The sequence below is a fragment of the Schistocerca piceifrons genome, chromosome 4, assembly GCF_021461385.2.
Source record: "Schistocerca piceifrons isolate TAMUIC-IGC-003096 chromosome 4, iqSchPice1.1, whole genome shotgun sequence".
Classification (NCBI taxonomy): Eukaryota; Metazoa; Arthropoda; class Insecta; order Orthoptera; family Acrididae; genus Schistocerca; species Schistocerca piceifrons.
Window position 1 is genome coordinate 360,387,456 of NC_060141.1, and position 23,345 is coordinate 360,410,800.

At 43.3% G+C, this 23,345-nt stretch overlaps 1 protein-coding gene across 1 annotated transcript in view; it reads left to right on the forward strand.

Annotated features, from left to right (window-relative positions):
* Nucleotides 1-23,345, forward strand: part of LOC124795316 (lon protease homolog, mitochondrial-like) — a 155,019-nt gene that overhangs the window by 21,018 nt on the left and 110,656 nt on the right. The window contains exon 2 of the mRNA XM_047259287.1: nt 12,788-12,876. Coding sequence (XP_047115243.1) covers nt 12,788-12,876 — 89 coding nt within the window. The remainder of the gene's footprint in view (nt 1-12,787; nt 12,877-23,345) is intronic.

Here is a 23,345-nt window from a genome sequence, read left to right on the forward strand (position 1 = left end):
CTGAAAATGATGTTATATATGAGGTACATGTGTACACATTTGTCTTATTAAGAAAGGGTGAGAAGTATGTTCCTTATGAGGAATAAGGCAGTACCACAGAAATCAGTGTTATAGCCAAGTTGCTGTTACATCTGATGTCTTTATAAGAAAGTTCAACTGTATCTGCCTTTTGAAACGTGGTCAGATGATTCTTTTCTACAGCTTCAGGATCATCTTCAACCACTCACCTTTGTTTCTTCTCCCCAGTTATTGCAGTCTTATTTCAGTGGGAAGTGGCTTCAGATTTGCTTTCTGGTGATCACTTTCACTTGTGGTTTTGTCTGCTGATTCAGACATTGGTCAAGAGGAAACCTTGAAGATGGATAGGTCAAAGGGCCTGGAAGGTGGATAGGTCAAAGGGCAGTCTGGCTGTGATACAGTGAACAGACAACTTTCAACAATAGTATTAGACCCAGGGTATGACGGACCACATCGCCTAAGTGATACGACGAGCTGCTGCAGGTTTCGTTCCTCAGTTTAGCATCCATCTCAGATGTTGGCCTGTCCCTTGGCGGAATGACGAATGTCGCTCAGCAGTCAGAGCTAGGTGCGCAACTTTGTGGAAATTTAAACACCCCTCAACTTGAGGTCTGTAGCAAAAGAGAGGTGAGTTATCAAAGAACAGAAGAGAAACTTCTGAAAGGACTTTGCGACTTCGATTATTGGGCCACTTCCACTGTGCAAGTTTCGGTCTCAGTAAGGCAGATTTCAGGCAAAGACAGTACACCTCCCCACAGGGCCTTGTTGAGAAATGGGGTGTTGGTGGATGCCCATAGAGACATGGCTCAGGTTTTAACTTGCCACTTTTTTATTGTCACTGTGTCATCCTGATAAACTTCTGCATTCCCCATGTTTCATAGGAGCACTTCTTCTCATTAAATGACCTGGTCTATGATCTTCCACTCTCCTTGTGGGAATTGGACTCGGCTCTGTCTGTGACTGGAGATGATGCTCCAGGACAGGATCTGATTCATTGTGTCATGCACCATCATCAGTAACCTAGAGCCAAAGTTAAACTGTCTTGTTTCAATCAAATCTGGTTTGATGGACAGCACCCCATGACTTGGAAGAGGCTACATTAATTCCATTACGGAAACTAGGCAAGAATCATACTGACAGTTACTTGAGTGTACCCCTTACTCTAAAGCACACGGTCAGCTGCTCCCTGTCTGACATCTCAGATCATCTGTGCCAGGACCAGTGCAGTTACTTCTACTGGAGACTGCGATTCAGGATTCCTTCATACATCAAAACCATTTGGTTGGTGTGTTCTTTGACCTACAAAAAATTGTATGACTTCCTTGGAGGTACAACATCCTTCACCAGCTTCATGAATGGGGACTATGTGGACATCTGCCACTTCTTATCCAATCCTTCCTTGAGGACTGACACTCTGGATATTGTGGTTTTGCTGCCTTGTGTGATGGCTATGTTCAGGTGAATGGGATCCCCAATGCAGTGTACTCAGTGTCGTACTATTCACAATTACCACAAGTGGCATCTTCTTTGTTGTCACGAGCCCTGTTAAATGCTGTTTGTTTATGGATGGCTCCTCAACCTTCTACTCTTCCTCTGATATTACAGTGACAAGGAGCAACTACAGCTGACTTTCAGGAGAGTGGCTCAGACCAATGCAACTGGATTTAAGTTAGCAACAGAAAAGAATAAGTGTGTCAATTTTAACACTTGGTTGGGTACCTGGACGCATTGGGATATAGGAAACTGAGGTAGCCGACAAAGCAGCTAAAGAAGCATGTCGAGATGGTGGTGTATGTTGCAGTGCTGTCCCATGGGACGCCATCATTTATTATTTGACAGAAACTGAATGGTTGGAGGTGGCATAAAATAAACTGTGATAAACGACTCTGCATGTGGGGACAGCCTTCGCCCCCTCCCTCCTCCCCCCACAAGAATGGCATACTGATTTTTCATCAGTGTGCTGATGACCATGAATGTTGAGCACTCCACATCCAAATTCATCATCATCTAATTTCCCCATATTGTATTGGTAGCAGCCCCTTCAAACTCTATGCTGTAATTTACCAATAAATGCTCATCCTCTCCTGCTCCCAAAATCCCTATAAGAAGAAAATTCACTTGAAACTCTCGAAGAACACTCCTCAGTAAATGCCCAAATCAAATCCATTAATACTGGTTTTGCCCATCTCCCCACCACCCTTGAAATGACATCTGAACACCGGGTGCCTGACACAACAGCCCTCCTCACCCACAGACCCACCAGAGATTTACCACTGCCAAACTTTCTTTTCCCAAATGAATATTTATTTATTTATTTATTTATTTATTTATTTATACTACAGCCCCCAGCCTAACCAACTTCCTCCTATACTTAGTAAATTATGAGCAAACTTCCCTACTAAATGAAAACAATTTCTAAATGGCTTGGTCACTGATGTCCATCTCATGAGCACAAAACTCAATGGACTACCGACAGCAAAAGTAGTAAGTCATTAAATAAATTTCATGAATGGCCACCCTAGAATTCTCGAACCAGGAACCCCTCCATATAGACCGCCACACATTATCCTGGTGACAACGCCACATGTTCTGGTCCCTTGTCGGAGACATAGCAGCTTTGGTCAGTTTCATTTCACCTCCACAAACCTGACACCTCATATATTGGGTAATTACCTCACATACTGAGTAATGAATATATACCTTCCTTTGGGTTTTTATTCATGTTATAAATACAAAAATCCTATGCCGTAAATCAGTGGTAGCATTCACACTTTTTTCTGTTGATCTAGTTTCAATTACTGTTGAGTAGCACCAATTTAAACTGACATGTATTAATTCCATGGAAACGTCTTCATTGCTAAAATCTTTCTTTATGGCACATTTCGAGTAATCATCATGAGTTAAAATATGCTTAGGATAGCTCATACAAGTGAGCAATACAAGAAAATGTCCGATCTCATTTGCATTTGCCATTAAGCAATTATTTTGTGCTGTCTGGCATGTGAAGTCTCAAAATAACATCTTTTGCTGCAGAGTGAAAATCTCATTCTGGAAACATCCCCCAGGCTGTGGCTAAGCCATGTCTCTGCAATATCCTTTCTTTCAGGAGTGCTAGTTCTGCAAGGTTCGCAGGAGAGCTTCTGTAAAGTTTGGAAGGTAGGAGACGAGATACTGGCAGAAGTGAAGCTGTGAGGACGGGGCGTAAGTCGTGCTTGGGTAGCTCAGTTGGTAGAGCACTTGCCCACGAAAGGCAAAGGTCCCAAGTTCGAGTCTCAGTCCGGCACACAGTTTTAATCTGCCAGGAAGTTTTAAGTGAATGTAGCTCTTCAAGGCTTTACTTGTAGATTCACATGTTGCAGGGATTTTTTCTGAAAGTAACTACGGAGAAATTGCAATGCTGTATTTTAGATCTGCATAAGCTCTTCCAATAGCTAAGAACCAACCAGTCTTTCATCATCAATAACTACACTTTTCGTGACACTGTTTCACTTCACAGTCAACGGAGTGACCAAATACATATTTCGTTTTAAATAACTATGTGATTGACATTTCAGCAAGCTGAGGTGTAGGGCCCAGCTGCCAACCATGTGATCACAGTATTGCCTCTTCTGTAAGTGCATTCAGAGCTTTTGCAAGTGCGGCTAGCTGCATGCCGGTAATACTAACCTGCCCGACCCTCCACCACTGCAATTCACTCACAAAGCTATTTTGGTCTAAGTATACCAATGTAATTCTCAGATTATTGTGACAATATTTGCCACCCATTTATTTCAGTAATGTCATACAAATTAACTGTGTTCATTTTAATAATCTTTCTGTAGTGCACATTGTTCTTTTTCTCACATTACATGCATCCAGCAGTACCATCAATGCAATGCAGATTATTTTCTGTTTTGGTAACACAGAGGGCATGACTCGTGCATGCAGGTGTTCTCCATAGAAACCAAGAGCTGAGTGACGAACTAAGGAGCTGCATCAGACTTTGTTGGGCTGACCAAGTCAGATTGTAGGGTGCTTCAGTTGAAACAGTTTGTCAGAGCAGATAAAGCCTTTTGTTGTGATGTTGTACTCATGTGCCTATGCTATTATACATCTTTCTTTTTAGAAAGAGACGATGTTTTCTCCAGCTTTGCAGTTATTTCTGCATTTTCCTGCGATAGAGATGAATAACTTGATAGAAAATTGTAACAATAGAAATATACAAGTTTCTACAATGATGGGGAGCAGGGTCCAATATTAAAGACTGGTTCATGGAAGGTGCAAAATGTATGCAAGAAGTAAGTGTATCATATTCAGAAAGCTGTATGTGGGATTATGAAAATGAGAGTACACTAAAAGCTACTGGACTGGTTAGCTTTTATCGAGGATTCTTAATACCAATAGAAGTAACAAAAATGTGGACTTCATTGAGTCATCTCTGCCTCCTTAATAGAATCTTAGAATTTTACAATTTCAGTGTTATGAAAAGGATAGATTGTTACTCACTACAAAGAGATCATGAGAGAAACAATGAAAAGTCTGTTATACATTTAAGCTTTCAGGCAAAAGGCTTCTTCTGAAGTAGAAAACACACACACACACACACACACACACACACACACACTCACTTCACCCAAGCACGATTCATGCTCACATGACCACTACGAGGTGCATTCAAGTTCTAAGGCCTCCGATTTTTTTTCTAATTAACTACTCACCCGAAATCGATGAAACTGGCGTTACTTCTCGACGTAATCGCCCTGCAGATGTACACATTTTTCACAACGCTGACGCCATGATTCCATGGCAGCGGCAAAGGCTTCTTTAGGAGTCTGTTTTGACCACTGGAAAATCGCTGAGGCAATAGCAGCACGGCTGGTGAATGTGCGGCCATGGAGAGTGTCTTTCATTGTTGGAAAAAGCCAAAAGTCACTAGGAGCCAGGTCAGGTGAGTATGGAGCATGAGGAATCACTTCAAAGTTGTTATCACGAAGAAACTGTTGCGCAACGTTAGCTAGATGTGCAGGTGCGTTGTCTTGGTGAAACGGCACACGCGCAACCCTTCCCGGACGTTTTTGTTGCCGTGCAGGAAGGAATTTGTTCTTCAAAACATTTTCGTAGGATGCACCTGTTACCGTAGTGCCCTTTGGAACGCAATAGGTAAGGATTACGCCCTCACTGTCCCAGAACATGGACACCATCATTTTTTCAGCACTGGCGGTCACCCGAAATTTTTTTGGTGGCAGTGAATCTGTGTGCTTCCATTGAGCTGACTGGCGCTTTGTTTCTGGATTGAAAAATGGCATCCACGTCTCATCCATTGTTACAACCGACGAAAAGAAAGTCCCATTCATGCTGTCGTTGCGAGTCAACATTGCTTGGCAACATGCCACACGGGCAGCCATGTGGTCGTCCGTCAGCGTTCGTGGCACCCACCTGGATGACACTTTTCGCATTTTCAGGTCGTCATGCAGGATTGTGTGCACAGAACCCACAGAAATGCCAACTCTGGAGGCGATCTGTTCAACAGTCATTCGGCGATCCCCCAAAACAATTCTCTCCACTTTCTCGATCATGTCGTCAGACCGGCTTGTGCGAGCCCGAGGTTGTTTCGGTTTGTTGTCACAAGATGTTCTGCCTTCATTAAAATGTTGCACCCATGAACGCACTTTCGACACATCCATAACTCCATCACTACATGTCTCCTTCAACTGTCGATGAATTTCAATTGGTTTCACACCACGCAAATTCAGAAAACGAATGATTGCACGCTGTTCAAGTAAGGAAAACGTCGCCATTTTAAGTATTTAAAACAGTTCTCATTCTCGCCGCTGGCGGTAAAATTCCATCTGCCGTACGGTGCTGCCATCTCTGGGACGTATTGACAATGAACGCGGCCTAATTTTAAAACAATGCGCATGTTTCTATCTCTTTCCAGTCCGGAGAAAAAAAATCGGAGGCCTTAGAACTTGAATGCACCTCGAACTTCGGCCACTGTGGTCGGACTGTGGAATGCAGGTGCACCTGATGGGAGCAGCATCTGGTGTGGTTGGGAGGGGTAGAGGGAGGCATGGGGCAGGGAAGAGAAGGGATAGTAAGACAGGAATGGGGAAGGTGTGTTGCTGCTTGTGGGAGTGTGCAGGGATCTGATGGGGACAGAGTAGGGCTGCTAGGGATAGCCGAGAGGTATTGGGTGGGGGAGAAAGGGAGCAGAAAAGTAGAGAAGTACAGGAAGGGGGAAAAGAGAGACAAAGGTTGAGGCCACGGGGGTTGCGGGAAAGCACAATTCATAAAATAGCTCGTGTCGGTAGGAAGGATCAAGATTGCACAGGCTGTGAAGCAGACATTGAAGAATCACATTGTGTTGCGCTACATGTTCAGCAACTGGGTGGTCCAGATGTCCATTGGCCATAGTTTGTCAGTGGCCATCCATGTTGACAAACAGCTTGCTGGTTGTCTCGGCCACATGGAATACAGCTCAGCGGTTGCAGCGTAGTTTGTAGATCATGTGACTGCTTTAACAGCTAGCCCTGCCTTTGACGGGATAGGTGATGCTTGTAACTGGGATGGAGTAGGTGGTTGTGGCAGGATGTGTGGGGTAGGTCTTGCATATACCCCCCTGCGGGTTTGGGGGTTAGAATAGATCTGCGGTATTCCTGCCTGTTGTAAGAGGCGACTAAAAGGAGTCGCCAACGTTTTGGCCTTAATGTGCTGGTCCTCTTAGGGGTTTGACCTACCCTTTTCAAAATTCTCTGTTAGTGCGTACCATTTGGGGAAGGAAGCCTTACGTGGTGTATCGCAAATCCATCTTGCCCTCAGATCTGGCACACTCGATGTCGTCATGGAGTTGGACTTGCACCGAGCTTCCGGCCACTTCGGCTGTGGTGTGCTCAGAGTAGCATACACTCCCTCCACTGTGCGGTTCCATCTTTGACCTCACGATACAAATGGCTATTCGACATCCGAAATCCAGCACGGTAGCCAGTCCGTTGTGGTGGGGTTGTCGTGGCTACACAGGGATCGCACTGCTGATGCCTGAATTGCTACCCCCCATGTTTGCCAAGGAGTAGATGCCTTTCTCTCTGAGGCATCAGGACTCCTGGCAAAGGGCGTCCTGCTGTGGCTGGGTGACGCCCATGGGGAGAGCCCTTGCTCGGAGTGGGTGGCTTCAGGGCAGATGACCCGTAATGAAGCGTGGTACATCATCTCTCGCTGGTGGGCCTCCACCAGCAGTCTCTAAGCGATCGAGGTCTAAACTCAATGGCAAGAAATACGATATGAGATCATTTCCCTCCATGGCCACTCCATGGGTGGAACGCATGGCTTAAGAAGGCAGTGAAGTTTATTCACCCTGGTACCTTGTCTGTACGCGAGTTAATGGTGAATCATTTATGTTGATGAAGCCTCAGTTTTATGTGGAGCATTTAGAGGACAAGTTCGGGGAGGTGGAGGGCTTGTCCAAAATGCGCTCTGGGTCAGCATCCTCTGACCAGTCACGGAGGTTGCTCACTTGCGACAAGTTATGGGATGTTTCAGTTACCATCACGCCCCATAAGAGTTTAAACATGGTCCAGGGTCTTATCTTCCACGGGGATCTCCTTTTGCAGTCAGACGATGAACTGCGCGCCAACCTAGAACGACGAGGTGTTCACTTCGTCCGGCGCGTCCATCGGGGTCCGAGGGATAATCACGTAGCCACTGGTGCCTTCATCTTGGCCTTTGAAGATGATGCCTTAACCGTAAAGGGCAAGGTGATGGTCTACCGCTGTGATGTGAAGCCATATATCCCTCCTCTGATGTGGTGTTTTAAATGCTGGAAGTTTGGGCATATGTCATCTTGCTTACTTCTGGTGTCACGTGTCGAGATTGTGGACGTCCTTCGCATCCCAATACTCCATGTGCCCCGCCTCCCATCTGTGTTAACTGCGGAGAACACCATTCCCCTTGCTCTCCGGACTGTAGGATTTTCCAGAAAGGATGGAAGATAATGGAATATAAGACTCCGGACCACATGACCTACACTGAGGCTAAGCGGAAATATGAGAGACTCCATCCTGTGCCAATGATATCCACCTACGCCGCGACTGCGACAACAGTTCTACCGTCTCCCGCTTCGTCGTGTACAGTTGGTTCTCTGATCCGTCAGAATCCATCTGCCCCCTTGGTGGTGGAGGGCACTTCACTCCTTGTCGCTCCTGCTCCATCTACTTCAGGAGCAACACCCCCACAACCATCGGGGACATCAGTTCCCACTTCCTAGCTGGAGAAGCATTGTTACTGCCGCAGAATCTGCCATTCCCTGTTCTTCTGGGTCCCCTTGGCGGAGGACTATGCCTTGGTGGTTGTCTGAGAGTGCTGAGGCGATTAAAGGTCACAGGCGGGCGCTCCAGCATCACAAGTGGCATCCCTCATTGGAACACCTCATCGCCTTTAAATGGCTCCATGCACGGGCCCACCGCATCATTCACCAACACAAGCAGGAGTGCTGGGAAAGGTATGTCTCCACCATTGGCCTCCATATCCTTCCATCCAGGTTTGGACCAAGATTAAGCGCCTCTATGGCTATCGGACCCCCGTCAGCGTCCCTGCGCTTTCACTGAATGGAGCAGTTTGTACTGACTCTGACTCAATTGCAAACTGCTTAGCAGAGCATTTTGTTCAGAGTTCCGCTTCTGCGAATTACCCACTGGCCTTCCGCTCCATGAAAGGGTGGTTGGAACGTCAGAGCCTTTCATTTCACATGCGCCACTCTGAATCCTGCAATGTTCCATTCAGTGAGTGGGAATTCCAAAGTGCCCTAGCTGCTTGCCCTGATACAGCTCCCGGGCCAGATCGCATCCACCGTCAGATGCTCAAACACCTCTTGGTGGACTGCCAGCGACGCCTCCTAGTCCTTAACAACTGTATCTGGGTTGGGGGTGAGTTCCCGTCGCAGTGGCGGGAAAGCACCATAATCCCCATTTTGAGACCTGGCAAGAACCCACTGGAGGTGGACAGCTACCGCCCCATTAGCCTCACCAACGTTCTCTGCAAACTACTTGAACAAATGGCAAGCCGGAGGTTGTGTTGGCTCCTGGAGTCTCGGGGCGTTCTGGCTCCATCCCAGGGTGGATTCTGCCAAGGCCACTCAATGACAGATAATTTGGTGTGCCTTGAGTCTGCCGTCTGCACGGCATTTTCCAGGCGCTAACATTTGGTCGCTGTCTTTTTTGATTTACAGGCCTACGACACTACCTGGCGCCACCACATCCTTGCGATGTTGCATAAATGGGGCCTTCGTGGCTCGCTCCCGATTTTTATACAGAACTTTCTCTCCCTCCGTACCTTCAGTGTTCAAGTATGAGGCTCCTTTAGCTCCTCCCATATCCAAGGGAATGGGGTCCCGCAGGGCTCTGTATTGAGCGTTCCACTGTTTTTGGTCACTATAAATAGCCTAGTAGCAGCTGTAGGGCCATCAGTGTCGCCCTCCTTATACGCTGACGATTTTTGCCTTTATTTTAGTTCCTCAACCACAGGTGTTGCTGAACGCCAACTACAGGGAGCCATTCAGAAAGCACAGTCATGAGCTCTCGACCATGGGTTTCACTTCTCTGCCGACAAGACCTTCGTTTTGCACTTCTGTCGGCAACAGACAGTCCACCCTGACCCTGTCCTTTTCCTTGATGGCCATCTGCTACGGGTAGTCAAAACGTATCGCTTTTTAGGGTTGGTTTTCGACACCCAACTAACATGGCTTCCCCATAGTCTTAAGCTTAATTGAAAGTGCTGGCGGCATCTTAACACCCCCCGCTGCCTGTGCAACACCACTTGGGGGGTAGATCGCTCTACATTGCGCGGCTCTACAAAGCCCTAGTTCAGTTGCGACTTGACTATGGGAGTGTCGTGTATGGCTTATCAGTGCCCTTAGCATTAAAGCTGCTTGATCCTGTGCACCACTGCGGGGTCTGTCTAGCGACGGGCGCTTTTCGAATGAGTCCAGTGGCCAGTCTCCTAATGGAGGCTGGAGTCCCTCCATCAGGTGCCGCCAACTGCTCACCCACTGTGCAGCTCACGTCCATAGCTCTCCTCAGCACCCGAACTACCGTCTTTTGTTCCTGAGACTTGTGGTTGCTCTCCCGGAATGGCGGCCCCAGTCAGGGATAAAGATTGCTGTACGTGTTCGTTCCCTACTGGTGGAACTCGAGTCCTTACTTTTCCAGGATCTCGTGCGGATCCATACACAAATGCCTCCATGGTGTATGCCTCGGCCGAAACTACGGCTGGACCTATTGCGCTTTTGTAAGGACTGTTCCTTCTGAGGCACTCCGCAGTCACTTCTTGTCCATCTGTGATGAATCCCAGGGTTCTGAAGTCATCTATACTGACGGCTCCCTGGTTGATGGTCGCGTAGGCTTTGCCTATGCTCACTCAGCCCATGTCGAACAGCGCTCCTTGCCGGATGGCTGCAGTGTCTTCACTGCCGAGCTGGTGGCCATCTCTTGTGCCCTTGAGCATATTCGTTCCTGCCCCGGTGTGTTCTACATGGTATGCAGTGATTCACTGAGTGGTTTACAGGCCATTGATCAGTACTACCCACGCCATCCTCTGGTAGTTTCCATCTAGGAGTCGGTTTATGTCCTTGAACGATCTGGTCGGTCAGTAGTCTTTGTATGGACCCTGGGGCATATCGGAATCCCGGGAAATGAGCTTATTGACAGCCTGGCCAAACAGGCCACTGGTAAGCTGCTTCTGGCGATTGGCATACCCGAACCTGACCTCTGTACAGTGTTGCGCCGGCTGCAAAGTTTTCGGGATTTGGGATGCTGAACGGCGCAGCTTAGTTACACCCAATAAACTCCACGTCATCAAGGGGAGCACAAATGAGTGGAAGTCTTCTCTGCGGGCTTCTCGCAGGGACTCTGTGGTCCTCTGCCGCCTTCGCATCGGCCACACTTGACTGACGCATGGCTATCTTCTCCGGCGTGAGGCCCCACCATGTTGTCGCTGTGGCTCCCATGTAACAGTGGCCCACCTTTTGGTGGACTGTCCACATCTCGCCGCTCTATGGTGGAATTTTAATCTTCCTGCCACCCTTCCTTCTATTTTAGAAGACGACGCCTCCATGGCTAAATTGGTTTTACATTTTATACGTGACTCTGGTTTTTATTCTTCAAGTTTTACTTCCTGTTTTTTGTCTCCCCATGCTTTCTATCCTAGTCCTTTTAGGTCAGAGATTTTAATGTGTTGCAGAGTGGCTGGCTCATCCTTTATTATCCTTGTGATCAGCCAGTCCGCGTTGTCTGCTCTATTGTTTTAAGCTCGTCTGCCTGTTTCTTGTATGTCTGTGCTCTTCTTGTCTTCTATTGTCCCTGGTGTGTTCAGCTCCACCCCCCCCCCCCCTCCCTCCTCCCCCTCTCGGCATCCTGTGGTGTCTCTTCTATGTTTTCCGTTTTAACCCATGGACTTGGTGCAATGGAACAAGGGACTGATGACCATGCTGTTTGGTCCCTTTCAACCTTAAACCTCGTTACCCCCACCACATTGCTGCTCCCATCATGCCCAGTTGCAGTCCACAGTCTGTCCACAGCAGTCAGACAGTGATATTATGTGTTTGAGTTTGGTTGTGGAATTTGTATGTATGTGTGTGTTTTCTTGCATATAGATCTGTTCCAGATATATGAGCCGTGAGGCAAGGGATTGGGAACAGGAGAAGAGTAAGGATGAAGAAGGATATTGCATACATCTGGTGGACCATTGTGGGAGGGGTCAGAAGTATAGTGGGTAGGATATTCGGATATTCCTCATTTCAGGACATGGCAGAAGGCAGCTGGAATCCTGGTGGAGAATGTGATTCAGTTGCTGCAGTCCTGGATTGTGCTGAATCACGAGAGGAGTGCTCCTTTGTGACCATATGGTGGTTATGTGGGAGGTACAGGGGCATGAAAACTGACAAGTTGTCTGTCCATGTGAATGGCCACCAAAAAACTGCAGCCAGGAGACAGCTGGACCATCCAATTTCTGAACATGGTGCCCAATCCAGTGTGGTTCACTTGAGTGACAGCTTCACAACCAGCACCATCTTGATCCTTCCTACCAACTCCGTTTTTTGTAAATTGCCCAGGTGGGAGCTCTCCCTGCTCTGTACCACAGGTTCTTGTAGCCCGTCTGGCCTCAACCATCATGAGTCCCTGTCCTCCTCCTACCTATCCCCTTCCCTGCTCTCACTTCAGCACTACACAGCATTCTATTCTGCCAGTGCACCCACTAGCCTTCCCTCCTTGCCTTCTTCTCTCCTTTTTCACTCCCATTCCCCCTCCCACCCCCTCTGCCCCCAGGCCTCCTGACTGCACCTAGCAGCTCTACCATATCCCCACTTTACCCTTGCATGCAGCACTACACCTTCCCCCAGCCCCTACCCTGCTATCCCTTCCCCTCCCCTCCCCACCCCACACCTCCTCGTTACCCCCACCACATTGCTGCTCTCATCATGCGCAGTTGCAGTCCACAGTCTGTCCACAGCAGTCAGACAGTGATATTATGTGTTTGAGTTGTGGTTGTGGAATTTGTGTGTGTGTTTTCTATTTCAGAAGAAGGCCTTTTGGCTGAAAGCTTAAATGTGTACCAGTATTTTTATTGTGCTTGTCTGCGACCCAATTGAGTAGCAATCTATTCTTTTTATAATATTGTTGTTATTCCATCCTTGTCTTTCCATTGTTTGATTTTATTATATCTGTATTCTGATGCTGCATTCACTGTTGCTTGAATCATAATGAAAGATGTATAAGTATTTCTTCTTCTCTTTTGCTTTCAGATATCAAACCCACAACTTGTTGACCTGATTAGGAAAAAGGTCAAGTGGAATCAGCCATATGCAGGCGTTTTTCTGAAAATCAATGATGAGTGAGTGTTACTTGTTTACACTGTTGTTTAGTTTATAAGCGTTAGTACAGCTACATGCACTCTGCATGTTTTACCTCTCTTGTATTCAGGACAGGTAAACAATAAAGATTTATCATACATAACAATGGTTAAAATCAATAGTTAGTATAATGGTATTTACTATCGATTCTAGTGGTTTTGGAAAGAGGATGACCAAGTGCATAAGTTCTTAGTGTGTATTGTGTTTATTACTTTATTGAGAATCAGAAATATAGGAGAGTAGTGCAGTTTGCTTTTTGTAGAGGAAATATTGCAGGATTGAAAGTAATTGTCTTGCTTCTGATGTGTGTTGTGAGACTTGCATTCACATGTGCCAAGGTGGTATCAGTGATTCCAAAACAGACAAATGTCACTGCTGTATTATTCATATAGAGAACTACCTGACCGTATATATATGTAATATGCATATAACTGATTCCACATTACTTGACAGGTGAACTAGTTCTATGAAAGTAATGTTTCTGGATCATCTGGACACCACCATGTGACAGTGTGCATTTCTTCCCTCACCATGCCTGCCACAAAGGTTTTACTGTTTGGAGCCCAAGAGTAAATGACAAAGTAAATAGTATATGTAATTTACAGTGATCCTCCCATTTTCCTCTGTGGCAGTAATGGAGATGGATACCCTGAACTACACCTGAAAAATCATGTTTTTTCCTCATCTCTTCTATGATACTAGAAAATGAAGTTGAAATACATTGACATTCTGTTGACAGCAGTTATCTTTTTCTGTCAATCAGACCCACACATTTGAAAACTGTGATATGTTTGAAGTCCTTGCATGAAGAACTTGTTGACATCTCTTTCACGTGACTAAGAAAGGTGTTCCTAGACATTTTGTGCAGCATATGAGTGTCTGACTGGGTATGACTGTAGTTATCTCATTAGCATAAAGATTTTACAAGGTGGGCGGTGACTATCTTGTCTTACAGTAGGGTAAAGATCAGTGTGATGAAGGAGTTCATTTGTTGTCAAAAACTGATTAATTTTTTCCTATTGTCAATCAACTGTTCCTAAGAAGATAGTGGCCAGTAGAAATATGAAGCTGTTATTGCTGTGGACAGTAGACCTCTAATATGTAGAGATAGTCATTAATTGGAGGCGTTCTACATTGGTCAGATGGAATAAGAAGAACAAAAAGACTGAACAACTTTGTGTACTTGTTTTGACTGTCTTGTGTAAGTGTTGTGGAAGTATTTTTTTCTATGGTGATGTACAGCTTCTTAGTTACCAATAATTATCAGTAAGTATAAGTGTTGGATAAGTATTTTTCCTGTAGTGACATGCAGCTTCTCAGTAACTAGTAATTATCAGGAAAAGATTTCACTTAGTATGTTATTTTTCAGTTTCCTATTATATAAAAATTACATCAGTGCATTACATACTCCATGATAAGTTGCTGTGGTGATCTAGCATTGCTTTTGTCATGGTGTGTTACATTGACAGTAATATAGTCATCCTAGTCCCTTTTGTTGCTGTGTAAATAGGTTTCACCTTGGGCATTAATAAGCACTTCAGCTGTATTTAGTCCTTTATTATTAGATCAGTACCGGTTTTGTGGCGCTAAAAGCCACATTTTCGGGTGAACATATGACTAAAACATTAAAGCAGAAAATCTCTGAACCTTTTTACCCAACATTCATTGTCCTTCAGAACCAAACACCACTAAAAGACAGTATGTCATACAATGAAACAGCCAGATTCCAATGTAGTGGATGGGTTCGCTCCTCCTATCTATAAGGAATCGCAATCAGGGGTCATTCACCACAAATAAGACAATAAGTTCAGGACATTAGAAACACAATTGTTTTCTCTGCATGTGTTTGGAGCAGAATATACTTGAGAGAATTATCCTTTGAATAACCACCTTTGTTTCTTCACATTTCCATTCTTTCTGTCTCAAGTCTCTTCTTCAAAGAGAAAGAGAAAGACTTCGAATTGAGTAGTGGGGGCATAGTTGTGTAGCATCTCCGTTCTTGATGGTCGTCAGCTTTGAAAGTTAATTTTATTTGGTGATGTACTGGTAAGTGTATGGAAATCTTTTATAAGTACTGGTGTTGCATATCCTGCAAGATTGTGTTGTTTATATACAGGAGACGCATTAACATTTAATGTAAGAAAAAATTGTGACGCACTGAGCACACATATTTTTAGCAGAATTGTACAATGAGCCCATAAAAGCTTTTACCAGACATACATTTTCTCCTGCGTGGAATACTTTGTGTGCCACCGTACATAGCGGGTATAACGGAAAGTGTTCTGACTCCACCACACTTTACACGGGTAGCGTGTGATAGGTGGTATGTCCTTGTACTATGAACAGCACTATGGCTTGTGACACAAGCTGTGATTTTATTGAATTGGAAGGTGTGTTTTGCTAGTGCCTGTGTTTATTTTGTGAGTTTGTTTATTGTGTTATAAGTGAATGTTGCAAAGTTGAAAGCTGCAACAATAAAGTGATGTTAGGCATTACTGTTAGAAGAAGAAAAACAATAACAACAACAGCAGCAGCAGCAACAACAACAGAAATTGCACATGTGTTTTGTTCCAACCTGCAGATCTAGCTACAGAGAAAGTAAAGGTAAACATTTCTTTAGAACTCGAAAACAAGAAGTTGAATTTTCGACTTGTCACAAAAGCAAACTTGTTTGTCATTGACAGTAAAAATGTTAAAATTCTAAGACAAAGGTGGTCTCTAGAACCAGGAGTGGTTCCTCATTTATTTCAATATTATGAAAAGGATATTTGTTACCCACCATAAAGAAAAGGTGCTGAGTCTCAGATAAGCACAACAAAAAGACTGTCAAACAGAGCTTTCGGCCAAACACCCCTTAATCGGATTACACACACACACACACACACACACACACACACACACACACACACACACACACACACACACACACGCGTGCGAGACCACAGTCTCTGGCTGCTGAGGCCATTTATTTTCATAATTTACCAAAATATCTATCTAAACACTCACAAAAGAAAAGCTGCCGCGAAGAAAACGTTGAACAAGAACATATGTTATCCCTCAGTGTTTCTTCTGTTCAGGAAAGTGGACAAAATGCAAAATGAATCAGTACCACATGCAGCAGTAAGTTAATGAAAAAGAACAGTGAAGTTTAAGAATGGGGAAGTTGTACTATTACATAATAAATTAAGAACAGCTAATGTCAAAATAATTCTTCTGTGAAGACAGCTCTCAGACAAAAATTGTAAGATGGCTCAGTCAGATCTTCTAAATCATTCTAAACTCAATACGAGATAGAAAAAACATAGTAGACACTATGATAAGAATTGTCAATTGAAAAACAACAAGGGAATCCAATATGGTAGTGATTTTCTTCTGGACAGCATGATCTTAAAAATTAAATCACCCAAAGGATACAGACAGTGTTTGAAGCATGGATTGTGGCCACTTCCTTGCAAAACAAATCTCCTAAATTTGGTAAAGGTTTTTTAAGTGCCAAGAAGAATTGCATTTAAATAACACTTCGTTGAAGGTTGATGGTTTCATAAATTTAGGGCAATATTCTCCAGATGATTGTAAGAATAAATGTTCAGTCATGCTCTGGTGTTTGTTTGTTCCTCTGCTGGATCCACCTTGTTGCCATGTATGCAAGTCACAATGTAGTTCGTAGCGATGTTCTGTCGCAGATACTGATTCAAATAATTATCCAGCTGGAGCAAGCCAGAACAAGAATTATTGCATTCACCCCTGATGACAGTCAATTGAATAAAAAGATGTGGTAATGTCTAGGAATAAGTGGCATAAAAATGCTTGCTCTATATCAAATCCAGTTTATGAAACTAGACGAATTTGGGCGTTTTCAGAAGCTATTCATGTAATAAAGTGCATAAGAAATAATTTTTGTGATAAAGCTGACATATTATTTAACAATGAGATAATCATCTATATTTTTTATTGCAGTGTGTGTGAACAAGGTAATGCCCTAGATTTTCCAGATTAAAAATTCACCCCAAGTTAACTTCCACCCACTTGGATATGACATCATGTCAACAAATGATTGTAAGGGTAGCTGTAAAGTTATTCAGTAACTCGGTAGTCCATGGCGTAAAATTCTTCATGGATATTGATGTGATAGCGTTCAGAGACAGTGAATGTGTGGAATCATTCACTAGATGTATGAACAACTTAGTGGACTCACTTATCTCTTCGTTTCGTAAGTTTGCTTTGCACAAAAACTCATAAGCTCACAGATGGAGAAGCACTTTTGCTGATAAAAATTACAGCTTTGCTTCTGAAAGAACTCTCCGGTCTCTAAGCGTAACCATTGAAAGTGCATTTGGAATATCTGAATACTTGTGGAAAAAAAGGTTTGAGCTATATCCTGACAGCAAAATTTAATCAGTATCCACTTGAACGTCATTTCGGATTGTAAGGTGTCTGAGCTGCAATAATCATCCATCAGTAGTAGACTAGCTTCCACATGTTACTGTTACTGTGTGTTTGCATTCCTGTTACACTTTCATTATCTTTTGATGGAAACTGTGAACATAAACATGAATTCTCATTGACGTAATACGTAAGAAAGATGTGGACATTAGCTAGATATTCACAGTAAAAGAACAGAGTTCTGGAACTGGAAGACATAATTTAATAAATGCTGTGTTCCATATAACTTCAAAGTGGCTCACCCAATCCACAGCATATATACTGTAGAGTCTTGAAAGCTCTTCAGCAAAAGAAAGTTTAGTTTAGTACGAGGTGTGGCTAGAAAAAAACCGGACTAGTACTGGTGAAACAATAAAACGAATGCAATAAGGCTGAAAGTCGCGTGACCTGTCACGTGACTCTCGCTCCGCCTACTGCTCGAGTTTCATCTGCCTCCTGCACTCAGTCTGCCCGTGGCGTCTGTTTTAAGTAGTTGACGTTTTGTCTGTGCGTCGGAAAATGTTGAGTGTACAGAAAGAACAGCGTGTTAACATCAAATTTTGTTTCAAACTAGGAAAATCTGCAAGTGAAACGTTTGTAATGTTACAACAAGTGTACGGCGATGATTGTTTATTGTGAACACAAGTGTCTGAGTGGTTTAAACGATTTAAAGATGGCCGCGAAGACACCAGTGATGACACTCGCACTGGCAGACCATTGTCAGCAAAAACTGATGCAAACATTGAAAAAATCGGTAAACTTGTTCGACAAGATCGCCGTTTGACAATCAGAGCAGTGTCTGAGTTAACAGGAGTTGACAAGGAAAGTGTTAGGCAGATTCTTCATGAAAGTTTCAACATGAACAAAGTGTGTTCAAAAATGGTTCCAGAGTGTCTCACAATTGAACAGAAGGAACGCCGAAGAATGATTTGGTCTGACATCCTGGAAAACATTGAAAGTGATCCCACCTTCTTACAAAATGTTATTACTTGCGATGAATCGTGGTTTTTTACTTACGATCCCGAAACTAAACGCCGATCAATGCATTGGAGAACTCCTGGTTCTCCACGACAAAAAAAAGCACGAATGTCAAAATCGAAATTCAAGGCAATGATGATTGTTTTTTTTTTTGACATCAAAGGGATTGTGCACATTGATTGGGTACCAGAGGGACAAACAGTGAATCAGCATTACTACATTAGCGTCCTGGCTACCCTACGTGAGCGAGTACGGAGAAAACGGAACGATTTGTGGAGAAAAAAGTCGTGGATCCTTCACCAAGACAATGCCCCAGCTCACAGTGCGTTGTCAGTGAAGACGTTTTTGGCAAAACACAACATTCCCATCTTAGATCATCCACCCTACTCACCTGATTTCGCCCCCTGTGACTTTTTTCTTTTCCCTAAAGTCAAGTCAGCTTTGAAAGGAACTAGATTTGAGACTGTTGAAGCAGTAAGATAAAAAGCAACGGAAGTAATGTATGGACTTACCGAAAATGATTTGCAGCATTGCTATGAACAGTGGAAAATTCGTATGGAGCGGTGTAGAGACCGAGGAGGAGAGTACATTGAAGGAGATAACATGAAATTGTAAATAATTGTAAATAAATGTTTTTTCCAGCATCAGTCCGGTTTTTTTCTAGCCGCACCTCGTATCTGGCAGGTTATGTGGTGCACCAGGCAAGAAGAGTCACAAGATGTCCAAAGTGTTTGTGCCTTCTATTTGGGAATTTGTTTGACATGCCACTCTCTTTGCCTATGTCTGTTAGAGATTATGGTTGTTCTACAGGAAAGCCATTGCTCACATACCCACCAGAAGGCATTTACGGTTGTTTTAACGGGAAGCCATTGCTCACGTACCCATCAGAAGGCATTGTTCGTACCCAGGTGGAAAATATCATCCCAGTAAAACTCCATGAGGACAGTTTATGAGGCAACATTTTTTATGAATGTTTAAATAGTTTGGATCACATTGGTGTTGAAATATCAAATGTTGAATGCTGCAAAGATCATTCCTAATCTGATTCTTCATTATGTGAATTGCTGTTGTCTCACGAGTGTTGAATTAGGAAGAAGCTGAGGTTTTCAAAAACTTCCGAGACTGCCTGGAAACTACCTAAACTAGCTGACAACAGTTATTCATCGGCATAAGTTAATTAAATTTTCATGTACTTTTCATTTCATTACATAAATTTCATGAGTGAATCAGTTCACATGCTGTGTTTGCTGTAGCAACATATACTTCTGTGGATCATAAGTGGAGTAACTGATATTTATCTGCGGGACCAGGGGTCTAGGGCAATTAGCATATTTTCTCTTCTACACTGTACTGTATAAAACTAGACTTATAGCTATGGAAATCATTATAATTCTTTTAATTAACGAAAAATGTTTGTCAGATGATTTAAATCTGTGAACATATCTGCCTGATTTGCTTATCCTTGGCAGTATTTTAGATTATTGTGCTCAGTAATGATGGTGTCTAATAATAAATGCATGTTAAGTAACACTGCGTATTAAGTACAGTAAAATTTCAGTAAAATTCTCTTCAAGTCTCCATGGCAGAATTACTTATGAAGCTGGAGAACAACTAAGAGGGAAGTGATTTGTGGCATCATAGAGGCATCTTCTTTAATAAGTAACATAAATATGCAACTACATAAAGTATTTCAAGTATTGCAAAAATAATGGGAGGAGAAAAGTGCAATGACTCATTGTGTTGTTAAGGTGTTGAGTAGTAGATAGGCACATAAACAAGACTGAAAATGTTACAGAGTTTTTGAACAGTGTACTTCTTCAGAGCTAAGTAGAATAGAATACAGAATACACCACACATGCACGGCGACATTGTCTCAGCCCAGTACATGGTGCCATCGCTGCAGCACAACTGGGTGCTGATATAGTCAGCTAGGGCACTGTAACCATGCAGAGGCAGAGAGGGAGAGAGATAGATAGATAGAGAGAGAGAGAGAGAGAGAGAGAGAGAGAGAGAGGCTAGGGCACTGTAACCAATGCAGAGGCAGAGAGAGAGAGAGAGAGAGAGAGAGAGAGATTTTGTGTGTGTCTTCATTGTCCAGTTCATTAAGATGGACATTTGCCCCCACCACATGTCCATGAGAAAATATTTATACAATTAGTTCAATAGACTAAGGTCGCTTTACTCAGTAATTGATAAACTGCCCTTAAAAACTTTGACTTTACAGAAACAGTTTTCAATTATGTCAGCCTTTTGTGGCAATGCACACAACTGAAATGAAATTTGGTGTCCCCAGGAGGCTAGGAGGCTCTGGGACCTCAGATTTGTTGATGGTTTGTCTGTTTGAATGGCAGTTAACTCACATTTTTTAAGCAACAAGGATTTGGAGCTATGGTGATGGCAGTTTCTCTTACCCGTATGGGTTTATGTGAATAACTAACACCAATCCCTATTTACTGAATTTCAAACCAAGACAAATTAAATTTTGGATTGTATAGGACTTGTCAGCCATGAATTTTGAAAGCAGCCCCAATTTCTTACTGGTCTGTTAAATACACTGCTGGGAAAAATAGTTCACCTGGAAAGATGATGATGATTTTGATCCAATAATGGCATATACCCCCAGGGGGATAGTAGATGTACTGATAATGTTTTCAAAATCGTCCGCCAACAGTTAGCGCAGTGGCATAGCTGCCCATTAATAGGGAATGTTCACAGCCAGAAGGGTGAGTGTGATGCAAATGTGTGAAACAAGCAGGCATCCAAGCTATGGAGACACACTTCTGCTTTCTTCAGCCAACTGAGTGAGTTTGGAAGGAGTCAAATTGTGGCCTTCTGAATGGACCTTCTGGAGAATTGTCACACAAGTTGGATGTGCTGTATCAGTTTTGCAACAGTGCTAGTATCAGTGGTCACATGAACATTCTCTCATCTGTAGGTGAGGTTCTGGACATCCACGCAGCCCAGATGCCCACCAGGGTCATTACATTGTAAGGGCAGTAGTGGCAGATTGTACAGCTGCCACAGTACAGATAGGACGACTTGTGAGCCCAAAGGTGTTAACATGAAACTTGTGAAACTGTTATTAGCAGTTGGACTATAGGCAGGCACATCTCTAGCCACACACACCTCTAGCCTATCTTCCACTCACACCACAGCTTCAACATGCTTGGCTCAACTGGTGTGGTAAGATGATCACTTGGAAGATGGAATGGCATGCTATGGCCTTCAGTGATGAAAGCAGTTTCCGCCTGCATGCAAGTGATAGTCATTTGCGCATAAGACATAGACATGGTGAACACTGTCTTGTAAAGTGCACTCGTCAGACACACACTGGCCCTACCTTAGGCCTATATGGTCTGGGGTTCAATAAGCTACAACTCTCATTCAACTTTGGTGTTTCTGGAGGGGATGCAAACCAACACTCAGTATGTGCAGAGTGTTGTTAGACCTGTTCTTGCAACAGGAAGGTGATGTGTTGTTCCAACAGGATAATGCTCACCCACACACTGCCCGTGAAACACAGCATGCTCTTCAGGATGTGCAGCTACTTCCCTGGCCATCACAATCTTTGGATGTGTCTCCAATTGAGCATGTGTTGTATTATAACAAAAAAAAATAATTAAAGGAAAAAATTAAGGGAATTGATTGGTATTTGTCTTTTTACTTGCAATAAAAAGAGAATATTAGTACAACTGCATTATTATGAAATGTTCTCCGTGTATGAAATTGTGCTCTTGTTCTTTCACTTGACTTTGCATCATTTCTTTTCTGTGTGTCCATCACTAACTATATATAATTCTCATCTACTGAAAGCTTCTCCTTCTGTTAATTTTACGACAATATGACCGTGGACTTCTTTTCGTCCATTTCAATTGTAGATGCAGGCAGCCGACTCCAGGTAAAACCAGTGCCTCTCAAGATGATATAGAATATGAAGGCATTCTTCTTATCTTGGTTCTATTTCACGTTAATAAAAATACTTAATACTGTTATTAAGTCTTCTCTTATTCAGAAACACATGTGATACAAAACACTCATAGCCCGTCATACTGCGAGCAGTATGGCTTAACAAAACTTCTACATATGAGAGAGAGTGAAACAAAATCATGCACAAAAAAGTGAATGATGTTTTAAGGTCATTTGTCTGTGCTTTACTGTGCATTCGTAACTAATGTCTTTGCCGATGCTTATAGTCGGTCTTTGATTATATCTTTATTGCCGTTTCATTTTTAAATAAATTTTAACTTTACCATGTCCGGGGGTTCTTTCGCCATGTACCTACACAATTGCCCCCACACTGTAGGTTGACATGGTATGGAGACGGACACTGTTTTTGTATGTGCATAACTTATATTTACGTTTGCCAATAGGGGTTGATGCTCTTTATTTGTTGGCTTCTCTTTTATTTAACGGAATGGATATATCAGCTTATCCTATGTATGTTAAAGTTCTAAAAAAAATTAAAAGATTATATACATAATATGATAGTTAATTACATATTTGAATTTAGCACACAGACAATAATGTTCAGTTTGCTTTGGCTTCGTTGCTGGGTTTTGCGCCTGCGCACTAGTCTGTTTGGCGGCTAAGCATGAGCTGCTAATGGTCAACGTGCTAGTTGCTACCGTCGTACATGTGTGCACTCATTTCTTAGTGTTAATTTCACATTTAGTGTCACACTTCCACCTGAGTATTACATATTAAAGGATTGCCATGGCGTTTTTCTTCATTCTGGGTGTAGTGTGTGTGTGCGCTTGTCTTTCAAAATCCGATGCCGTGACAGAAGATGTCCATTCTTATGTCTCGGGCATCATTATTACCCATCATACTTGCATTTTCAGCTGAGAGAACCCTGGCCAACAGCATCCGTTGATGTGGTAAATACTGGCTCGAACAACTATAGTTCACTTATTAATGTGTCAGGCATTGTGAGACACAATACTCAGAAATTACTTCGTTGCGCACGTATGTTAATGTCGCCACATTTCACCATCCACTTTGTTGAAAGACTCATATTGCTGTCAAAAACATTTCTGAGGAAATGTTACTC